This window comes from Nansenia antarctica (genome assembly GCF_963989245.1).
Source record: "Nansenia antarctica genome assembly, chromosome: 6".
NCBI lineage: Eukaryota > Metazoa > Chordata > Actinopteri > Argentiniformes > Microstomatidae > Nansenia > Nansenia antarctica.
The window spans coordinates 49880629-49903375 of NC_137676.1; the positions used below are offsets into that span (position 1 = coordinate 49880629).

Genomic DNA, 22747 nt, shown 5'->3' on the forward strand with positions numbered 1-22747 from the left:
CTTGTCAGACTAGCAACAACACTAAGTAGGCTGCTGAGCTGGGGTGAGTTTGTGTTCAGTCTATACAGGACCCTGTGCACCAGATCAGCATACTGCAAGCCCTGCTCAATGACGCACCTGGGGAACCTCTGTGAACCAATAGTGTGCCAAGATGAACTAGTCTGCTAGACCACTGGCTGCCTTGGGTTTCCACTGATCCTATGGCTTTGCTGACGGAACCCTATATGCAAATAGGCCCATAATTGACTCCCACAACAAGCCGATCAATGGCCTGTTGTCACAAACCTGGCCTGTAAAGACCTTCCCAGAACTGTTGCAGATTCGATCTTATGTAACACATGCTCCACATCATGTCCCACATCTGTTGTGTTCTAAAGCAGAGACAGCAGCACAGGTTTGGAGAACACCTTGATTGTGATGCTGATTTAGAAACAGAACTGGGGAGCGTGCTTAATGTCTGGATGAGATGATCATGTTAATAAAATATTTTTGAAATGGTTTAATCCAAAAAGAGACCACCAGAACTATGTCTTCCTTGTAACCAGTGTTTAGCACATCACAATTCCACACAACTTTGAAAACACAGAACCCACAGAAAACAACGTCAAAAAAGTTGCATACAAAAATTGATACAGGACCACCAACTGCTTAGAATAGAGGCTTGGCTGCTGTTTATTTATGAAATTATATTCAGACAATGTGTCAGCGGGCGTTACCAAGGCATCATGTATCTGTCTAACAGTGCTTGGGCTGAGATGGGAGAGGGGGGTCCTGAGATGTTCAATGAGCACCATTGATAAGAGCACTAAAAGGGGTGGGCAGTGTTCACCACATACAAGGAGACAGATGCTCCTCATCATTATAATTATCCCTTTTCATGTAAGATCATAGGAGGAGGAGCCGCTGTGAGATTGCTTACGTACAACAGAGTAAAGATGGAGACATTTGTATAAATTTCATGAGGATGTTTTTTCTGTGTTAAAATGTAAATAATGATTCCAGATCATTTGAGTTTTGAGGCTCCAGTTTAAGGTAGTAATAGAGACCTGGTCCAGCCTGGAGTCCACTCACAGCTCATTCTTCCACTCTGGATCGTGCTGCTGTTGAAGCTGGCTCTCGTCTGTCTCCACTGGGGGGGGGCGATATTTCAGAGTGAGAGAGGGGGAGAGGGAGAACAATAAACAAACACATTAGCCTTGAGAATGACATACCATTAACAATGTTCAAGCTAATGAATTCAAGGAGAGTTTGCATCATGCCCAGGTGTAGGGATGTATGTGTTGGGTGTTACCTTGAGGCTCTGCTTGTAAGCAAAGAGCAGCCAGTCTTTCCATCACCTCTTCCGGTCCCTCTGCTTCGGAGCAGTCAAACCCTGGGCACCTCCCTCCCTCAGAGCAATACTGGATAAATCTACAGGAGAGAGAGAAATATGAAACAACTGCACATGAGGGGTTCACTGCTCCCTCCATCTGAACAGTGCTAAAACTCACCTGCCCCAGGTGGAATCTCCTCTCAGTACTAAGGGGTTTCCTACCACGATCAGCAGGGCTTTGGCTCGGGTAATCGCCACATTGAACCTCTGAACAGGAAGGAGATGGAACAGGTCAACACTGTGTGTGTGTGTGTGTGTGTGTGTGTGTGTGTGTGTGTGTCCTCTGGCTGTCCATTACCTTGTCGTTCTTTATGAAGCCAAGGGTGAACTGCTGGTCGATTCTGACATATTTGGCACTGCTGCGAACGGTAGACACTAGGATCACCTTCCTCTCTTGTCCCTGGAACTCCTCCACTGAACCCACCTGCAGTGCACACACACACACACACACACACACACACACACACACACATCACTACGGGTATAGTGATAAAGCATTCCACTCAAATACATTTAAGGAATCCAGCATGATAGCCAACAGATTTGCAGTGGATCTCCATACCTTCAGGTCTTTGATGTTCATCAGTTTGAGCTCTTTCTCCAGTTTTCTGATGGCTATGCGGATCTTCTCCACCTGAGAGATAAAACAAAATCATGCCACATGATCAGGTTCAACTTGTCTACGAACTGCTCTTGCTAGTACCCCAGGGTCAAAAGGTAGATTCATGATTGACTTGAAGTCCTGGGGTTGTCCACCCACCTGTTTCCTGTAGGGGGCGATGATGCCGATGTCTTTGAGAGCGATGGTGCCCATGCCCTTCTTGCCCTGGTTTTGCAGCAGCTTCCTCAGGTAGTCCATCAGCACCTCCACTTCCATTGCATTAAAGAATGACGGACTGTTCCCCTCACGCAGGTCACGACCTGTCACCCCGTGGAATACCACTGGGAAACCCTGAGAGAGAGAGGGAGCGAGGGAACAAGGGAGACATAGAGAGAGATTGTATCTTTGCGTGCCTCATTAAAGAGTGTTATTTTCTTGATTGTCAAGCAATGGTAAATATCACTGGAAAACCTGTGTGTGTGCACACGCGTTCACAGTACCTTTTTGGGCAAGTATTCCCAATTGCAGTAGGAGTTGCGGACTATCTCATCAGCATACACTTGCAGCTCTCCGTCATAGAAGAGCTCATTGGGAATCTTCAGAATGGCAGGGTGGGACCTGAGACAAAGACAGGAAGAGAGAAAAAGAGAGACGAGACAAAAACAGAATGGGTCAGATAACAGGAAGTGATACATTTGGAAAGGACAGCTGAGGGGGGTTTGGGTTATGAAGAGAAACACACTAATACGAAATACTACTGCACCTGTAGTTGCGCAGCAGTTTGGTGACAAAGCGGTTGTTGTACGTCCCCTCCTCATCCTTCTGGTACAGGGGTACCTGGGGTGACATCAGCCGCTCCAGCAGAGACAGACCTGGAAGGAGAAAGGGGTTAGAAAACATTTAAGCCTTTCATGAGTCTTGTTTTCTCTCTTTATTTGGTTATTCCTGTGATTGATGGACTGAATAATTGACTTAATGAGTCTAATTCACAGTACTGTACAGCATACTGATGATTGTGTCAGTGGAAAACGGCATTGTGTATATAAGAAGCATCGTTTAATAAAGAATATGAAGCAGCTTCATACATGTATGTTCCATTATGACAGTATACATAGGGACAGTGGGACACTCACCCATTCCATGTTTTATTGCGACGGGGGATCTGAGGATGGGACCCAGCTGTTTAGGATCTCCAGCCAGCACCACCTGACCTTTCCCTACCTTTAGCAGCCCTACACAGAAAACACACACAGCACACAGCACACAGCACACAGCACACAGCACACAGCACACACTTTTAGAAGCTCTCCAGACAGGACTCAAACAGACTTTTATGTCTCACTTCCACTAAAACATTCTAGACAGCAAGCATCATGCATCAAAGGAAGCTCTGCTCCTCTCTCTTACCAGCCAAGCTGATGATGCACTCTGTCTCCAAAGCGTGTCCTGCCTCGTCCACAAACACATGGGTGTAATGACCAAGAGGAACTCCCCCCGTCACCAGCCTGCACATGCACATGCACATGCACACGCACGCAAACACACACACGCGCACACACACACACACACGCACACACACACACACACACCATTGTATCTAGGGATGTATGTACATCAGGGTTCCCACACCTTCTGAAACATCAAATTCAAGCACCTTTCAAGGACTTTCAAGACTCAATTCCCTCAAATTCAAGGACCCAACAAGACATAGTTTGAGACAGATCTAGATGAGAATTTATATAATAGGAACTATCTGCTCACAGACAACAATTAAAAAGAGAGGCTTGAATGTGTGAACACTAGATTGTGTGTGGGTCTCTTGTCTTCTCTACCACAGCACAGCAAAACAATATATTGTGAAATATGTGTAAAGTTAAGCAATACAGAGACTTATTTACTAGTTGACGAGCTGAGTAAAACATTTTTGAATATATATATAAAAAATTATAGAGGGAAATTCAAGCACTTTCAATGACCCATGTCTATTTTCAAAAATTAGATTTTTGTTCTCAAATTCACCAACTTTCAAGGATTTCAAGGACCCGTGGGAACCCTGGTACATACAGTGGGGTGCAAACATTTGGGCACCCCTGGTTTAAATGTTTGTTACAATTAATCTCCAAGTGATTGAAAGCAAACCTGAACACTAAATGCTACAAAGTTAAACATGACTCCTTTCTGCAAATTTTAAAGCAAGGTTTCTGTTGTGAAGGCCCACAGTTTAGTGCCAGTTTAGTTTCCCCAAACCAGCCCTATTTTTGCCCCTAGTATTTCCTTTGTTATTTTCTATACAATTATATACGTTTCGTGAAGTATATGTATTATTCTTGTAATGTTTTATGCATATGTTTGATGACGTAGTATCCGGGGTGTGTCTGTGACCCGGATGCTACGTTCGGTGGTGGTATATAAGAGACGGAAGGGCGGAGTCAGTCAGTGTGTGGTGAGCAGCAGAACGAGAGAGAAGCAGTACGAGAGAGAATAACGAGAAGCCGATCCAAGATGGCGGATTCAGCAGCGCGCACCCCGTGCAGCAACTGAAGACGCCAGGAAAGCGATCATCGAGTGTACCACGGTAGCCCGTTTCAGTTGTGTTCAACGTTGGACCAAGCGGGACGCCAGCTGGACATTAATCGTCGCCTCCACGAGCGAACACAGACTCCAGCGGAGCTTCTACGCGGACCACTTCATCGACGCACAGGCCATTCAACCAGGCCTCAACGCGCACCACGCCACTGGACTATAAGCCTGTTCAGGCCAGAGACTATCAGTGAGTGATTGAGAGTGTGTGTGGCCGGCCGGGTGGGAATGTATATATGGGGATGTATACCACCGTCGTGTAATAAATGTGTTGTTCATCTGTAATACCGTGTGTTAGTTGTTTGTAGCTTCAATGCTAATGCTAGTTGTTTGTAGCTTCAATGCTAATGCTAGTTGTTTGTAGCGCTAATGCTAATGCTAGTTGTTTGTAGCGCTAATGCTAATGCTAGTTGTTTGAAGGCTAATGCTAATGCTAGTTCCCTTGCTAATGCTAACGACATTAACTGCCAGTCTAACTGTTTGCTGTCGCCCCCTGCCTGTATCCTCCTATACTGCCTATTTAGCTCCCTTAGTTAGATAACCAGCCCCTTCCTAAATTATACAGTCCTTTTCAGCTACTCCCTGGTTACAATTGGTCCTTCGAGCCGGATAGGTAGTGTAGTGATAGCATGGCTGAGCGCAGCCAACCAGACCAGACAGTTACCCCCCTTTCTCCGCCCCCTGAGCCAGAGCCACGACCACAGAGAGTCCCGCGGTTGCCTCCGAGGTTACAGGAGTATGAGCTTGAGCTCGAAAGCTCACTGAGTGGTAGCGAGGAGCGCACTCCACGGGATACAGTGGTCGGAGAGGCCGAGGTGTCCGCCGGCGAGCGGGTGGCTAGCAGTGAGACAGCCCTCAAAGAGCACCAGCCTGAGGATGAGATGGCAGAACCGCAGGGTTTTGCCGTGGAAACGGAAGAACAGGAAGGAGAGGCCCGGTCCGACAGCGCCTGCGGGCGGAAGAGGGAGGGCCTCAGCCTTAACGATCTGCCTCCCAGTACGGCGCGCTCGAGACCTAGCTCCTGCCGCTCAGTGGCTTCCTACCGATCCAGGGCTTCCGTGGGCAGTTCTGCCTCTGGGGCGGATAGCCTGCACTCCAGAGGGAGTGGTGCCGCGCTGTCCGAATATATGCGCCAACAGGCCGAGATGGCGTTAGAGCGGGAGCGCCAACAGGCCGAGACGGCGTTAGAGCGGGAACGACTCCAGTTCGAGCGTGAACGCCTCCAGCGCCAGGAGGCGCTAGAACGCGAACGCCTCCAGATGAACGGAGCGGAACGCGCGGCGGAGAGACAGCGCCAGGAGGCGCTAGAACGTGAACGCGCGGCGGAGAGACAGCGCCAGGAGGCGCTAGAACGTGAATGCCTCCAGCGCCAGGAGGCGCTAGAACGGGAACGCTTCCAGATGGAGCGCGACCGCCTCCAGACGGAGAGGCAGATGAACGGAGCGGAACGTGCGGCGGAGAGACAGCGCCAGGAGGCGTTAGAGAGGGAACGCATCCAGTACGAGCGCGAGCGCCTCCAGATGGAGGGGGCGGAACGCGCGGCGGAGAGGCAGATGGCGAGAGAGCAACTGCACGCAGAGAAGATGGAGGAAATGATGCAGACCATGCGCGACGTGTGCATCAGCAGAACTCCGTCGGCCTGTAGCTCCAGAGTATCATCCGCACGGCCCTCTCGAGTGCCATCTCCTGAACCCCCCGCCGATGGCTCCATGACCCCCGCCAGGACTGTCCAACTACAGGCCCAGCTGACCACCTGGAAGGAAGAGGACCAGGGACCCGACCGCTACGCGGCCCAGAGGGAGCCAGCGTCGCTGCCCGGGAGGGGAGTCATCCCCCAAGAGCGTAGCACACCCCTAGGTCCTCCAGTGCACCAAAATGCATGCAGGCCGGACACCCAGACCGTCACTCCAGCACCGATGATCCACTACAGGATGTTCCCCCAGGTGGAGGGGCCCAAGTTCCCCTTCTTCAAGGACGAGGACAGGAGCCAGTATGTGGAGCTACGCATCTGCCTAGACACGCTCTTGGACAACTCCTGCTCAGAGTCCTACAAATATGCGATTCTCCTTCAGCATGTGAGGAACCCCAGAGCCCACAACATGGTACTGGCCCATGCCTCCGCACCGACACCTTACACCAGAGCGCTCGCTGACTTGGATGCCCGCTACGGTCGTCCCTGGAACCACGCCCTTGCTGAACTGCAAGCCCTCGAACAGCAGGCCCCCATCAAGGATGACCGGGCGCTGGATGACTTCGCGCTCCGCGTGCACACCTTGGTTGGGATGCTGAAGACGCAGGGCCCAGCTGGCGCCAGCGAGATCAACAGCACCTCCAACGTAGAGCGGCTGCTCCGCAAGATCCCACGCTTCCGGCAGGAGAGGTTCCGGCGACAGCAGCGCGTTCGTCACCCCGGGAAGTTGGGTCTGAGCATGGCTGCCTTCGCGGAGTTCCTACTGGAGGAAGTGCATGACACCAACGTAGACGCCATGGGTTACGCTGAGCCGAAGAAGGAGAGGGAGAAGGGAGACCGCTGGGACCGGCCGAGCTCGAACAGAGGACGCCCAGTAGGAGTGCTGCACACGGAGGAGGAGCCTCGGAGAGAGAAGACCACCCGACCTGAGGGAAGGGATTCCTCTCAACCCCCTCAAAAGGGACGGAGAGGGCCACCGCCATGTCCGTACTGCCCCAGCGAGCACTGGTTCAATGAGTGCAGTGACTTCAACAACCTGAGTACCGAGGACAAGCAGAGGTGGCTCGAGGAGAACAAGAGGTGCTGGAACTGTGGGCGCGACCATCTGGCGAAGAACTGCACCTTGAGGAGGAAGTGCAACCGCTGTGAGGAGGTCCACCTCCACATCCTACACGAGGTCTCCCTCGCCAGGTCCACGGAGGGCAACAGAAGCCCTAGGTCCGGTCGCGCACCGGAAGAGGAAACCCCTGTCTACTACCTAGACCCAACCCAGAGCAGCGGCTCCAAGGTCCTACTGAAGGTGGTGAAGGTCCGACTCCACCACAACAACGTTGAGTACGACACGTACGCCGTTCTAGACGACGGGTCGGAACGGACCATCCTCCTCCAGGAGGCAGTGCGCCGGTTGGGGCTCCACGGGACTGAGGAGAAGCTGACTCTGCGCACGATACGTCGCGACCTTAAAGAGGTCACCGGGGCGAGAATCAACTTCTCTATCTCCCCGGCGGGGAGGCCGTCGGATAGACATCGGCTTCAGAATGTCTTCACCGCCGACCAGCTAGCGCTCTCCCGCTACGACTACCCCCTGGAGAGGTTACGCGCAAGATATCCCCACCTACGGCAAGTAGAACTACATCCGATAGAAGGAGCGGAGCCAACCCTTCTCATCGGCTCGGACAACGCTGCACTGATCGTGTCGCTCCGTCCTCCGCTGAGAGGACCACGAGGCTGCCCGATGGCTGTTCAGACTGCGCTTGGGTGGGCCCTCCAAGGCGCTACCGAGTGGAGAGATAGAGACGGGAGAGCTACGTCATCCCTCCATGTCCGCACCGAAGAAGTGCAGACCATCAACTGCCTTCACACCAGTGTGGACTCCATGAATGTGGCGCTGCTAGACAACGTCCAGAAGCTGTGGACGCTAGACGTTGCGCCCTACAAGAATGAGAAGCTCTACGTACGGTCAAAGGAGGACGTCTACGCCCTGGACCTCCTTAAAGCAAAGACAGTGCGTATCGAAGTCCAGGGCGTTAAGAGATACGTCACACCACTACTCCGCAGAGAACTCATGCCAGAGTTTCGAGTATCCCCTCGAACCGTCCTACAGTGTCTGACCAGCACTGAGAAGCGTATGAGGAAGGACGAAGTCCTTGCTGCTTCTTACCGAACGGAGATGAAGAAACTGACGGAGTCCGGTCTGGTGAAGAAGCTTGAGCCAGCCGAGGCGAACCAGAGTGCCGAGTCTTGGTACCTCCCGCACCACAATGTTCACCACAACGGGAAGAACCGAGTGGTCTTCAACTGTAGCTACCAGGTGGGGAAGCTCAACCTCAACCACTATCTTCTCCCTGGTCCAACCTTGACCCCAGCCCTCTTGGGAGTTCTGGTGCGCTTCCGTCAGCAGCCGATCGCAGTCAGTGGTGACATTAAGCGAATGTTTCACCAGGTCAGGATGTTGGAGGAAGACAAGCCACTCATGAGGTTTCTCTGGAGAGAGGACCCGAGCGACCCCGACCCCTCTATCTACCAGTGGGAGGTGCTACCCTTCGGGACAACCTGCAGCCCCTGCTGCGCTACCTATGCGCTACAGACTCACGCCGCGCAGGAGACGGCACCTCCTGGAGTGTTTGACGCCGTCCATAAGAGTTTTTACGTGGACAACTGCCTTCACAGTTCGAAGACAGCCACGGAAGCCCGTCAGCTAGTCCAGGACCTGCGTGCTCATCTCCAGGAGGGTGGATTTGAGATCTGCCAGTGGGCCAGCAACGACCCGCAAGTCATCAGAGACCTCCCGAAGGAGGCCACCTCGACCAGCAGCGAGGCTTGGGTCTCTCACTCACCAGATGATGCTCAGGAGATGACGCTCGGACTTATCTGGCAGTTCCAGACGGACACGCTACGCTATCGCAATAAGCCTGCCAAGCCTCAACGCGTCACGATGAGAACGATATACAGCACTCTAGCGAGCCAGTACGACCCACTGGGATATATCGCTCCCTTCACGACGGTGGCCAAGGTGCTTGTCCGGGAGCTGTGGGCCCAAGAACGAGGATGGGACGATCCTCTGCCTCGTCACCTAGCAGAGAAGTGGAAGGCCTGGGAGCAGGAACTTCCCACTCTCCAGCACATCAAGCTGCAGCGGAGCTACTTCCCTCCCTCCACGGACCTAGAGAGGAGTGTCATCACGCTACATGTATTCTGCGACGCCTCGGAGATGGCGTACGGGTCCGTGGCATACGTCAGAGCGGCAGAGCTTGGAGGTGAAGTCCACGTCTCGTTTGTCCTGGCACGTTCCCGAGTGGCGCCGAAGAAGCAACAGTCCATCCCAAGACTGGAGCTGTGTGCTGCCCTGAACGGCGCGCAACTGGGAAGGTTCCTGCTCGACGAGCTCCAGCTACCTCTGAAGAGCGTCACCATGTGGTCAGACTCCACTACCGTCCTCCAGTGGTTGAAGTCCAGCTCATGTCGGTACAAGGTGTTCGTGGGCACCCGAGTCGCCGAGATTCTGGAGTTGACTGAGGTGAACTGCTGGCGTTATGTAGACACCAAGAGGAACCCTGCTGACGTCATCACGAGAGGGGCAACTCTACAGGATCTGTCTGAGCCCCACCTGTATCACACGGGACCAGACTTCCTACAGGAGCGGGAGTCAGAGTGGCCAGCCACGCCGGCGTTAGCAGAAGACAGAGAGGACAAAGAGCTGCGTAAGACGTTGTTCTGCGGAGTCACCCAGGTCGTAGACCCTGCGACTACTCCAGGAGAGGAGTGTGAGACGCTCGAAGAGCTGCAGAAGAGGATGTTCTGCTCCAAGGCCGGTCTACCCCTAGATACTACGCTCAGCGCCGAAGATTACACCGCGGCGGAGCTCCTGGTGCTGCAGAGTGCCCAACAGGATGCCTTCTCCCGAGAGCGGGAGTGTCTCGAGAAAGGGAAGCCGATCCCCTCGGACAGTAGACTCCGCGGCTTAGCTCCAGAGCTCGACGGTGTTCTCATTCGCGTGGGTGGCAGACTGCGCCGCGCTCAAGATCTAGACCTGGACACGAAGCATCCCATCGTGCTTCCCACTAAGCATCCGGTCACCAGGTTGGTCATCAAGCACCATGATGACAAAGTGCAGCACGCGGGTGGAGAGCGTGTCTTCGCGGAGGTACGACGGAGATTCTGGATACTCCATGGACGGGAGGCGGTACGGAGATATCAAAGGTCCTGCTCGGACTGCCAGAGGTGGCGAGCCACGCCGCCGCAGCCCATGATGTCCGATCTGCCCGAGGACCGGCTGCGACTGAGACAGGCTCCGTTCCACTCTACTGGGGTCGACTGTTTCGGGCCACTCCTAGTCCGAAACCGGCGAGCCTCCGAAAAGCGGTGGGGCATCATCTACACGTGCCTGACGACGAGAGCAATGCACCTGGAAGTTCTGCACCAGCTCACAAGCGACAGCTTCCTCATGTCCTTCAAGAGGTTCACCTCCAGGAGAGGGACCCCTAAGACCCTCCGGTCGGACAGAGGCACCAACTTCGTCGGTGGTGAGGCCGAGCTGAGGGCGAGCTACGCTGCGATGACTGAGGAGGCTCGTGACAGACTCGCCTCCCAGCAAGTGAAGTTTGAGTTCAACCCCCCAAATGCTCCACACTTCGGGGGAGCCTGGGAGCGGGAGATTCGCTCAGTAAAGAACGTCCTACGTACCATTCTCGGACAGAAGGTGCCTACCGATGAGGTGCTCCAGACTGTACTAGCAGAGATTGAGGGCATCTTGAACTCCCGGCCCCTAGGCTATACCTCCAGTGATGTAGCAGATCTGGATCCCATCACGCCTAACTTCTTGCTGATGGGGCGGCGAGACTCTGCACTGCCTCAGGTAGTCTACGACCCTGCAGAGCTCACCGGAAGAAGATGGTGGAGGCACAGCCAGGTGCTCGCGGACCAGTTCTGGAAGCAGTTCATACTGCACTACCTGCCGACCCTGCAAGTCAGGCAGAAGTGGACGAGGGAGAGAGACAACTTGTCCGAAGGTGCCGTGGTACTGGTGATCGACCAGTCCCTTCCACGCGCCGCCTGGCAGACAGGCAGAGTGACCAAGGTCCTGCCGGGTCCGGATGGAAGGGTGCGGACGGCCATCGTGGACGTTGGTGGTCGCACTTACACCCGACCTGTGGCACGCCTGATTGAGCTCCCTCAAATTAGCCAGGACACTATCACCTCCTACCTCACGCTGCTAGAGCAGCCTAGCCAGTGTGCCTTCTTAGTTAACTGAAACCGAGGGTTTCATGGGGCGGCTGTTGTGAAGGCCCACAGTTTAGTGCCAGTTTAGTTTCCCCAAACCAGCCCTATTTTTGCCCCTAGTATTTCCTTTGTTATTTTCTATACAATTATATACGTTTCGTGAAGTATATGTATTATTCTTGTAATGTTTTATGCATATGTTTGATGACGTAGTATCCGGGGTGTGTCTGTGACCCGGATGCTACGTTCGGTGGTGGTATATAAGAGACGGAAGGGCGGAGTCAGTCAGTGTGTGGTGAGCAGCAGAACGAGAGAGAAGCAGTACGAGAGAGAATAACGAGAAGCCGATCCAAGATGGCGGATTCAGCAGCGCGCACCCCGTGCAGCAACTGAAGACGCCAGGAAAGCGATCATCGAGTGTACCACGGTAGCCCGTTTCAGTTGTGTTCAACGTTGGACCAAGCGGGACGCCAGCTGGACATTAATCGTCGCCTCCACGAGCGAACACAGACTCCAGCGGAGCTTCTACGCGGACCACTTCATCGACGCACAGGCCATTCAACCAGGCCTCAACGCGCACCACGCCACTGGACTATAAGCCTGTTCAGGCCAGAGACTATCAGTGAGTGATTGAGAGTGTGTGTGGCCGGCCGGGTGGGAATGTATATATGGGGATGTATACCACCGTCGTGTAATAAATGTGTTGTTCATCTGTAATACCGTGTGTTAGTTGTTTGTAGCTTCAATGCTAATGCTAGTTGTTTGTAGCTTCAATGCTAATGCTAGTTGTTTGTAGCGCTAATGCTAATGCTAGTTGTTTGTAGCGCTAATGCTAATGCTAGTTGTTTGAAGGCTAATGCTAATGCTAGTTCCCTTGCTAATGCTAACGACATTAACTGCCAGTCTAACTGTTTGCTGTCGCCCCCTGCCTGTATCCTCCTATACTGCCTATTTAGCTCCCTTAGTTAGATAACCAGCCCCTTCCTAAATTATACAGTCCTTTTCAGCTACTCCCTGGTTACAGTTTCTTTTTAATTTCATTTTTCAAATGATAAAAAAGTAAAAGGGCCCTGTGCAAAAGTTTGGGAACCCTTTTGGATTATTCTTTGTTGCCTTTTGAGAAGATGATTACTAAGGCCCAGACCAAGGTGATTTACTCGTTTGGGCTTCAATGAGTCAGGTGAATACAATTCTAGGGTTGAACTACATATTCTGAAGTAACTCCATGCCTTCTAAAGTATCCGACTGCGGTGGTCTGTTGTGTCTGGTGTTAAAACCCATGGGTTTCTCTAAACCAGGGGTCGGCAACCCATGGCACGCGGCAGCTTAACCAATGGCACGCGAGCAATATGTGTGAATTTTCAGATAGAATGGCCCGAGATCTGGTGAGAAATGTTCAGAAGAACCCACACATCACTGCAAAAGAGCTGCAAATAAGAGTAGCAGATAACGGTCTAGTTGTTTACAGGACAACAATACAGCGTACCTTAAACAACAAAGACCTACATGACCTCAACACAAAATTAAGCGTCTGAAGTATGCAAAAGAAAACCTTGAGAATCCTGAAGCCTATTAGAAAAATGTGCTTTGGACTGACAAAACCAACATTTTACTTTTTGGCCACAACCAAAGAAGGTATGTTTGGAGAAAAAAGGGTGAAGCATTTGTAGAGAAGAACAGCTAGCATGGAGGTGGATCCATTATGCTTTGGGGTTGTGTAGCAGCTGGGGGCACAGGCAATATTGTGCGGGTGGAAGGAAGAATGGATTCAACCAAATATCAAGACATTCTAGAGGCTAATGTTCGAAGGTCAGTCCATAAATTGAAGTTGAAGAGAGGTTGGGTATTCCAGCAAGACAATGACCCGAAGCATACCTCAAAATCAACCATGAAGTATCTCCAGGAAAGACGGATGAAGGTTTTGGAATGGCCATCACAGTCCCCAGACTTGACTTATTATTGAAAATCTGTGTAGAGATCTCAAACATGCCATGCATGCAAGAAGGCCCAATAATATTTCTGAGCTAGAGGTGTTCTGCCAGGAAGAATGGGGAAAAACTCCCAAAACAAGAATTAGGGATGCACGATATTATCGGCACCGATATTTATCGGCCCGATAATGGGAAATTAATGTTTATCGTTATTTATCGGTTTTATAAAATGTTATCCGATATTTAGCCGATAATATGAAGCCGGAAATATTTCTGCTTCCGGTTTCCGTGCTCATGATGCTGCGCCTGCGTACAGGCACGCAGTGTATAGACGAGACGAGAGCGAAACATGCCTTCCCCGGTGTGGACATTCTTCACAGTTTCTGAGGCAGATAGTGCGTTTGCAATTTGCAATACATAAGTTCGACAAAAGTTCGGAGAGGAGGGCAAAGGTCTACGAGTTACAACACAACGAATCACCTTAAGATTCACCATTGCAAGCACGCTGTATGGAAGGAATATCAAGCACTAGTAGCAGAACAAGGTAGCCTAGCCGTGAAAAAAAAACTGCTGTGCCTATTGAACAGGCATTTGATTCTTTAAAAGTCTTTATTTTTGTATTGACTGATGCACTTTATTTATTTATTTTTTGATATTTTATTTATGCATTTTCAATTTACAGGGATAGACAAGATGCACTTTATTTTTGACACTTTTTTGATCTAATTACTCTTAGGTGAGCCTTTTTTGTTTTCATAAAAGGAGGCCAGATCTTGGCAAAAAAAGCATTGTGCACTGTATAACAGATTCTGTTTGTTAGAGGAAATAATAAATGAACATTTGAAGAGTCAGAAGTGTTCTCTTTGTTGTGTTAACAATAGTGATGTAAGTTAGATTTGGTGAGATCACTATGGAATATTAAATCATCAATCTTTGCTCACTACATAGCCTCACTACAGGTGTGCATGAACTACAGGTTATCAACTGTGAAATTATATCTGTTCTCATATCGGTTCTCATATCGGTTATCGGCCACGAGAAGCAGGTAAACATCGGTATCGGTATCGGTTGGAAAAAAATGCATATCGTGCATCCCTAACAAGAATTGAAAGACTCTTAGCTGGCTACAGGAAGCGTTTGCAAGCTGTTATAGTTGCCTGAGGAGGAGTTACAAAATACTAGCTGACAGGGTTCCGAACTTTTACACAAGGCCTTTTTCCTTGTTTTATTATTTTGAAACTGTAAAAAGTTTAAAACACTTTTTGATCTTGCTTTAAAATGTGATAAAATGTGTCATGTTTAACTTTGTAATAGGTTAGATTGCTTCTCTTCACTTAGATATTAATTGTAAAAGCCATTTTGACTAGGGATTCCCACATTTTTGCACCCCACTGTATATGTGTCTAGCGATATATGTATATACATACATACACACACATATATATACACATATATACACATATACAGCTATACCTGTTAGTATTTGGGATATGTAAGCGGTTAGCTTTACCTTCCAGCAGTCAGCAGGGTGGTGACCATGATCGTATATTCCATCAGCTCCTCTTTACTGGGAAACACAAAGTTCTCCCCATCCAGGTTACAACAATCCTGTGTTAAAACACACAACATACACACACACAATCAGTAATAACCCATAACAACTAAATATAGTGGATGACTGAGATGGCAAGGATTGAGTAATCAAACAGCCAATGACAGCTCTGACCAGTAGTTCAACAGGCACGTCCCATGGGTTCCGGCTGCTGGCGTACATGCGGAACACCTTGCGCACATCCACGTGTTCTACAATCTCCTTACATAGCAGGTCTGCTGCGCTGTTAGACGGAGCGCAGGCCAGGATATAGGCGGAGCTCTGAGTCTTCGCCAACTGTTTAATGGCCTCCACCACAGTGACAGTCTTACCTGAGGATGACACACACACACACACACACACACACACACACACGTTAACACACACAGCACATTGACAAACATACGCTCGCTCACACACACACACACACACACACACACACACACACACACACACACACACACACACACACACACACTCACACACACACACACACACACACACACACACACACTCACACACACACACCTGTTCCAGGCGGGCCAAACACCAGGTAAGGAGCAGGTCTGGATGAGCCGGCTACGATGTGCTGAACAGCTTTGTACTGTTCTGGGTTCTTCTCCAGGTTTCTGTTAAATAGTCTACAAAGACAGAGAGAAACAGACAGAGAAAGAGAGGTTAGGCTTCAGTTGGGATTCGAGTTAGAATGGAGGGTGGGAGCAGGGGGGCTTAGGAGGAGGATACTGAAGTCCCTACGGGGGGCCATCTGTAGGAGGGGAACTAACTTGAGTGTGGGTAGCTGAGGCTGCTGTGTGCTGGCTGAGGGAAACAAGACATCTCCAAGGCTACCCTCAGACACCAGCTCTGCTGCCCTCTGCTGGAGACGGGTGGTAAGGCGGCTCACTGTGAACTCAACGTTGAACTTCATACCATCTATGAAGTTTTTTAGCAGCCTAGAAACAACCACAGGGCACAGAGAGACTGTCAACACGCTCACACAGATGAATCAGAAATTGTGATGCCTTTCATGATTTATTTGTTTATTGACAATTTTGCTATTCAACTTAGATATGCACAAACAGTAACATGTAACGTCTGACTCTCAAGGCTATCCTGGTTCTTACTTGTTGTTGAAGCTCAGTTTGACCTGGTCCAGTTCAACACGATGGACGTAGCCCCGGTACTTGACCACCGCCTCCCCTCTGGCCCCCTCCCCCGGCCGGGTCATCAGCAGGGCATCCCCCCTCAGCACTGACGGCCTGTTCTCAGACACCCCAGGAACCTGCCAGAGGAGTGTGTTGTAGAAGTAATGGAACCCCATGTAGATATGTCATTAGAATGAGCACAGGAGTACTGACCCAGTGTATACCTTCTTGGTTTATTAAAGAACTTTAGCAGAGTTACATGTTATCAGCCACAGCCAAGCTAGCTCTCTCTATCTCCCTGCATTCCATTATATGTCAAACATCTTCCCCTCCCCACCCCCCTCCTCCCAGTGACCTTGGTCTTCCAAGAGAGAAAGACAGGAAAGGTGGAGAGTTTCTTAACAGGCCTATTTGCCAACCATTGTAATACATACATAGATATCAGAGAATTGTTTATATGTTTTTCTCCTTCAATTCCCCCCTATAAGGCCTGTCAATACAGAGCCCCAAGAAACTGTTAATTCACTTTTCAAGGATCCACCCTACTGACACTAATGGGTCAGGCTGCACAGGAAACCCTGGCTGTGGGCCAAAAAAATAATAATCCGAGAGAGCATCCTTGCAAGGTGAATTCCTCGTTAGAGCAGTGTGTGTGTATGTGTGTGTGTGTGTGTGTGTGTGTGTGTGTGTGTGTGTGTGTGTGTGTGTGTGTGTGTGTGTGTGTGTGTGTGTGTGTGTGTACTCGCCTGCAACACCAATAGTTTCTTGTCCCTGGTGTCCCTGACCATGGGCTCGTTCTCCATGTTGTATCTCTTTATATCCACCTCCATCTGTAACTCCTCCAGATAGAGCAACAACTGGAACTTCTCAGAGTAGTTGTTCCTGCTCAGAGGAGCCTCCAACACAGCCCTGAGAGAGAGAGAGAGAGAGAGAGAGAGAGAGAGAGAGAGAGAGAGAGAGAGAGAGAGAGATGACAAAGACACAAACAGAGGAGAGAACAGATACTGTAAGTGTATGGAGAGTTATGAGAGACAATACTACACTGTCAACGACAAACATTTTAGTTCAGGAGTCCGAGCTCCCTACTTTGGCCACTGGTACCATTGGAAGGTGTCCAAAACATGCATGTAATAAATGTATTATCAAGGGCAGTTCTGTGATGGTTGTTGTGGTTTGGTTTTGGGAGGGGGGGGGGGGGGTTAGCATGGAGATGACATTGCACAGTACACACTTGCTAATTTAAACATTGGTACACATGGTTTAGTCTGACCCCATTAGGATATCTCAGTGGCCTTTCTATCTAATCACCTCCAGCTTTACCATGTTATCTATGCGGGCCATATTGCCTCACGAAAACAGAAACTTACGTTCAATGCAAAATCTTCATGGAACATTTTTGTTTAAGGTCAAAGATTAGGCTTAATCTATTCCTGAGAAACCAGTCCCTGGAATTCTAGCCTGTCTTGGCTGAGGGTGGAACTGACTGTTATATAAAGTCATATTGATCTACTAATCACTCATTAGTAGGTGGGGCAGGGAGCTTGCCTGACAACCACACACTTCTGCTTGTCAATATCTGCCTGAACTTGCAGATAAGTACTCCCACGCTATATCACCATGCAGGTGAAACGGTATAACACTGTGTGAGCTAGCTACATCTGAGATCGATTCTAATGAAAAATGTGTGTAACAAATACAGTATGAACACTTACTTAGCAGAGTGGAGGTTCTGTCTGCTGGACAGAGAGGAGGAGGAGGGTTGGTCGTTCAGGAACCTAATCAGCTCTCTCACGTACGCAGGTACCTTATAGTCCTTCAGGGGCACCACCGACTTGAGACGCCGCACAGACAGACTGTGGGGGGAAGAAAGAGAGAGAGATAGAGGGGGGGACTGAATACCATGACCTTGAAGTCCATGCTACATTAAGTATTTTGTGTTTTCTTTCGGAAACCTAACGTAGATACTGTTGAGAAAGAGGAATCAAATCGGTCTGTGTGCTTGATTGAATGTCAGTCAAAGCATCATCTGCCAAAACAGGATAAGCAATAGCATTAGCTACCCCTGGCCACTTCCTAGGGTGCGTATCAGTCAGGGGGGTGTTACCTTTCAGGAGGGATTCCATCCTCTATGGTGTATGGCTGGGAGGCCATCTGCAGGGCCATTATGGAGCGGGGTTTATAGGGGGCTGTGGGCGCTAGCTCTTTGGCCAGCGCCGTCTCATACTGGGCCTCGATGAAACGCACAATGTGGAACGCGGGGGTGGAGGGCAAGAGGTCTGGTTTAAACTCAAAGGCCAGGGTGGCTGGGTAGAACCCTATCAGGCTGGACTGGAACTGGACCTGGATCTCATAGCTCTCACCTGGGGACGGCATGGGAATGAGTTAAACATTGGTACTATATAGGGTCAAGCCCATGACTGAAGACTGTGTGTGTGTGTGTGTGTGTGTGTGTGTGTGTGTGTGTGTGTGTGTGTGTGTGTGCGTGTGTGTGCGTCTATGCGTGTATCACTCTTGCCTGGTCTGAGCTTGCATGGGTTGGCTCGAGTTACTTTCTTCTCGTCTTTCAGGTTGAAGCAGCTCATCCGGTGCAGGGCAGAGTAGTAGGTGAAATGGACCAGGCTGGAACCAGAGTTCTCTATGAACAGACGCACCACGTACACCTGGGGGATGGAGGACGGAGGGGGGAGATAAGTTGTTGATTTTGTGAAAAGCACTTTCTAAATAGAAAACAGAGGCTGTGTGTCTATGTTCTGTCACAGAATGTGCATGCGGAACCCCTAAAAGTGTGATTTGCATTAATGACCAACGATCTCCTACATTTGTCACTGAAGTATTCTTGAAATAACCAAACAAAGTTGGCTTGTGGTATGGTATGTGGTATGTGGTATGTTTTTTTTGTTGCAAAAAGTAATTTTGAATTTGTTATTATTATATTTAGACCGTAATAGCCTAGATTTGGAACAAAACGTTTTAGTAAGGCATTCTGCATCTGATGTTTTGTGTGTGCCAGCTGCCTCTTTGGTTGGCACAGGCACAGCCTGACACACCCGTGGGTGCGCCAAAACAATGTTATTAAATACGTTTGGCTGATAGTGTAACTTGTGACCTTGGTCTGATTTAGCACCTCCACCTGGTTCCCTGGGGTGAGTTTGGCATGGCTAGGCTACACCACACTGAGCTTGTGTAGGGAGCAGATGTCTACTACACTAGAGTACAAGAGGTACTCAGAATGGGCTTGTGGTTAGCAAGTGTGGAAGGCAAATCATTTTGGATAACTATACTTGCAGTTATGAATCATTTTTGGATAACTATAGTTGCATTTATTAATCAGTTTGTGTAACTACTACCATTGTATGTATTAGAGAACACAATGCAGAGGAATGTGTATATACATTCATGTGCGGTTGGGTGCTGGGCTGAGAGATAAGAGGAACATCTGGGTACCTCCATTTAAGTCATGGGATCGGAATGTTGAGAAACTGGAAGATAGTTCAAGGACGAGACTGATAAGGTCTGGTCATGCCATGGTGAGACACTTTCTCTCCTATAAGTACAAACACCAGTCATTACCTCTGCCATACTCTCTATGCTGAAGCAAATGCATCCATCCGCCATGGCGTGGTCCGATGTGATCCTGATACCCTCCTTCTCTGAGATGAACGCAGCCCTGAGTAGTTAGAGGGAAAGTGCGAAAGGTGAGGAAATTTGCCAGAGCGTGAGATAGATATTTACTACAAGGTGTAAACCTTTTAACTTTGTAATTTGTTGGTGTAAAAAGGGAGGTAGCTTTTTTCCAGTTCGTTCAGGTCTGCGAACACTGAATAACCAGAGGCTAGGCTAGGCTAGAGGGAAGAACGGTTTCTGGACCTGGTCTCCTTGGCGTTGAGTTTCTGGAGGATGATGTTTGCCAGTTCCCTGCGGGCTCGCACCCCTGACACCACCTCTGGTCCCTTGCCTGGACCAGGAGAGGATGCCATAGACACTCCAGGCAGTCCATTGGCTATCCCAGACGCTCCGTTCTGCACAGGATTCACATTGGACGAACCCTGCTGCCGCTGGCTTCGCCATTGGTCCTGATAGAACACTCTGACCTAGAGGAGAACAACATAGGTCAGCTGACAACTCCACATCTGTCAGTCTAGCTCTATCTATCTCTCTGTCGTTCACAGTGCGGTTAGGGCGTGAGTCTGGGCCAATCATTAACCAGTCTTTGGACAGTAACAGGATACATGGTGATAACAAGTTCTACATTCAGTCAATGCCATTTCAGTTCAGCCTAAGGGGGTGAATTTAGGGCTAATTTACTTGGGCTGGATCTCCAGTCTTACATTATAACTTCCAATGGTAATCTCTTCATCTGGATCCTGATATCAAGGATGAAGAGGGGGGGAGGGGTGAATCCAAAGGTGAATCCAAACATGTTATAAAATCTCAAAAGTCAAGTATCGCTTCCTTTGCTTATCAGTCTTGAATGATTAACTGCAGGTTTTGTGTGAAACAGACGGTGACAAAGTATGTATTTGGTTTTGGTTTCAAAATGTGGTTTCAATATTATTAGTAAAAACTTGTGATGTTTAATTAGCTCAGTCTCGCCTTGGGACTCCTCCATAGCTTCCATTTTGCCTGAAAGATTAAATTAAGCAAGCCTGACGTTTCTAAAATATTTAAAAACATTTCAAATATGTATCTTGCCCAGATCTCGAGTAAAACCCAGTTTCAAGGCTTCCCGCTGTCTTATGTGTTCAGATCAATGCAGATGTAGTAGAGGAGGTCACTTTAGTGTCACCCTGTGTCTCAGTGTAAACATGAACATAATAATAACATCATAATCTCATCTGAAGCAATCCATAAACGTATTGGTAGACAAACTTGCCAGACCAAGAGTTACTGGCATGAGAAAGATGACGATTGGTGCCTGTAGTGTGCTCTTACCTTGGGGTGGAAGAACACTTCTCCTGCCCAAATCTTAGCTTTGGAGGACCTCTTTAGAGCGAAGAGAACTGAGCTAAAGTTTGGAGCTTTGACTCCATTCCTGTGAAGCAAGGGGGGGAGGGGGTACAGTATTAGTGTACAGTATTAGCTTGCTATTCAAATAATATGCAAACTGACCATCTGTTTAGTTTAGAACTAAAAATGCTAGCCATAATGTATTTTTTTAAAAATATACAACCATAGCATAGATATGTGTGTTGAGTGTGTTGAGTGTGTTGAGTGTGTCAGTGTGTTGAGTGTGTCAGTGTGTTGAGTGTGTCAGTGTGTCAGTGTGTTGAGTGTGTCAGTGTGTTGTGTGTTGAGTGTGTTAGTTAGTTAGTTATTTAAGACATGCAATTGTATTACACAACATGAGTTCCTCAGTGACAGAAAACTGAGCATCCACCCCCGGATGAAAATGGAAAGGTGGACAGTGTCCGCCCTGTTTGTACTCTCATCTGCAGCCAACGAATACGAAACTAATTCCTTGGCTTTAGTTTTTAGCTGGATCTGTAAATCGGAGACCAGTCAACTCTGATGATCAGTTGCATAAACATAGATTAAGACTGGTCTAAGCAGCCTTAGACGAGTCTTTATTCTCAGGTTCGACCAGTCTAATTAAGACCTGCCTGTGTTGCTATGGGAATGAGTCAGCCTTAAGTGTCAGTTGGAAAAGTGTTTTAAAGCTAGCATCCTAGCATCCTCTTAACTACATCACAGAACTACACTGATAATGTTGAGGAAACACACATGTTTCTCCAAAACAACAACAACACAATAGCAAAGTCTGACAGCAGTTTTCTCATACTCAAATAATATAAAACAATGTATGTGTTTACCTGTTTCTAAATTCCGTGTTGTAAATGTCCTTGAGTTCACTTTTGTTTGTTAGGGATCTTCTTTCTCCCAAGAACTCAATGAAGTCGAGGCCAATCTGTTGGCGTTCTTTGAAGGGGATGACGGGCATGATGCTGATGTGATGTCTGGATCCTTACGTCGATCAATTACAGCCAAGGAATGTGAAGTGACCCAGGGCAGATCTGAGCTTTTGCATAGCATTACCGAGTAGTTATAGCCTGTCAGGAAACGGCGCCGCTGTTCAGATTCTCCAGAAATCCTGCCAGTTTGAAGAAACGAAACCGAGAGCCGATCAGCGCATCGGAAGGGAGGGGTGGGGGACTATGCTTGACTAAAAGATCGAATGACTAGGATTGCGATTGATCTTCAAAAATAGGGAATTTTGTCGGAAATATGGAAACTATAATCAAGCAAAACTGCACGAAACAGATGGTTCGAAACTGTGAGTTGTTGCTCTTGTTGTTTTTATTGCCGAATCACATGGAGAGGGGGCGTGGACTTGTTTTACTGGTCGTGTTTACTTCAGACTATAGAGGGCGCTGCTGACTAACGTTTGATATTTATAAGCACATTCAAATCAGAAACGGATTTTGCTTGATTTTATTTGTTTAAAAAAATGTGTGATTTTTTTTGTGTGAATTGGCCACAGGCTGAACAAATTGCCTTTCACTGCAAAATGTGTTCGCTGTAGTATGATATTTCACACCCTGCATGGCTACCATCCCCTTGTGAGTGTGTGTGTGTGTGTGTGTGTGTGTGTGTGTGTGTGTGTGTGTGTGTGTGCGTGC

At 49.0% G+C, this 22747-nt stretch overlaps 2 protein-coding genes across 2 annotated transcripts; both read right to left on the bottom strand.

The window, feature by feature from the left end:
* Positions 1–771: 771 nt before the first annotated feature.
* On the bottom strand, positions 772–2668 carry LOC308160662 (putative helicase mov-10-B.1; the record flags this gene model as incomplete). Its single annotated transcript, XM_080534605.1, has 8 exons — positions 772–1129; positions 1292–1410; positions 1491–1579; positions 1671–1796; positions 1935–2006; positions 2133–2324; positions 2474–2591; positions 2655–2668. 8 exons carry the CDS (start codon positions 2666–2668, stop codon positions 1068–1070), a joined length of 792 nt encoding a protein of 263 aa, XP_080390731.1. The 3' UTR covers positions 772–1067.
* Positions 2669–3351: 683 nt separating this feature from the next.
* On the bottom strand, positions 3352–22068 carry LOC308160663 (putative helicase mov-10-B.1; the record flags this gene model as incomplete). Its single annotated transcript, XM_080534606.1, has 14 exons — positions 3352–3478; positions 14905–15002; positions 15121–15317; positions 15514–15626; positions 15771–15938; positions 16110–16267; positions 16877–17012; positions 17843–17983; positions 18235–18490; positions 18646–18790; positions 19701–19797; positions 19998–20221; positions 21063–21162; positions 21941–22068. 14 exons carry the CDS (start codon positions 22066–22068, stop codon positions 3352–3354), a joined length of 2088 nt encoding a protein of 695 aa, XP_080390732.1.
* Positions 22069–22747: the final 679 nt, after the last annotated feature.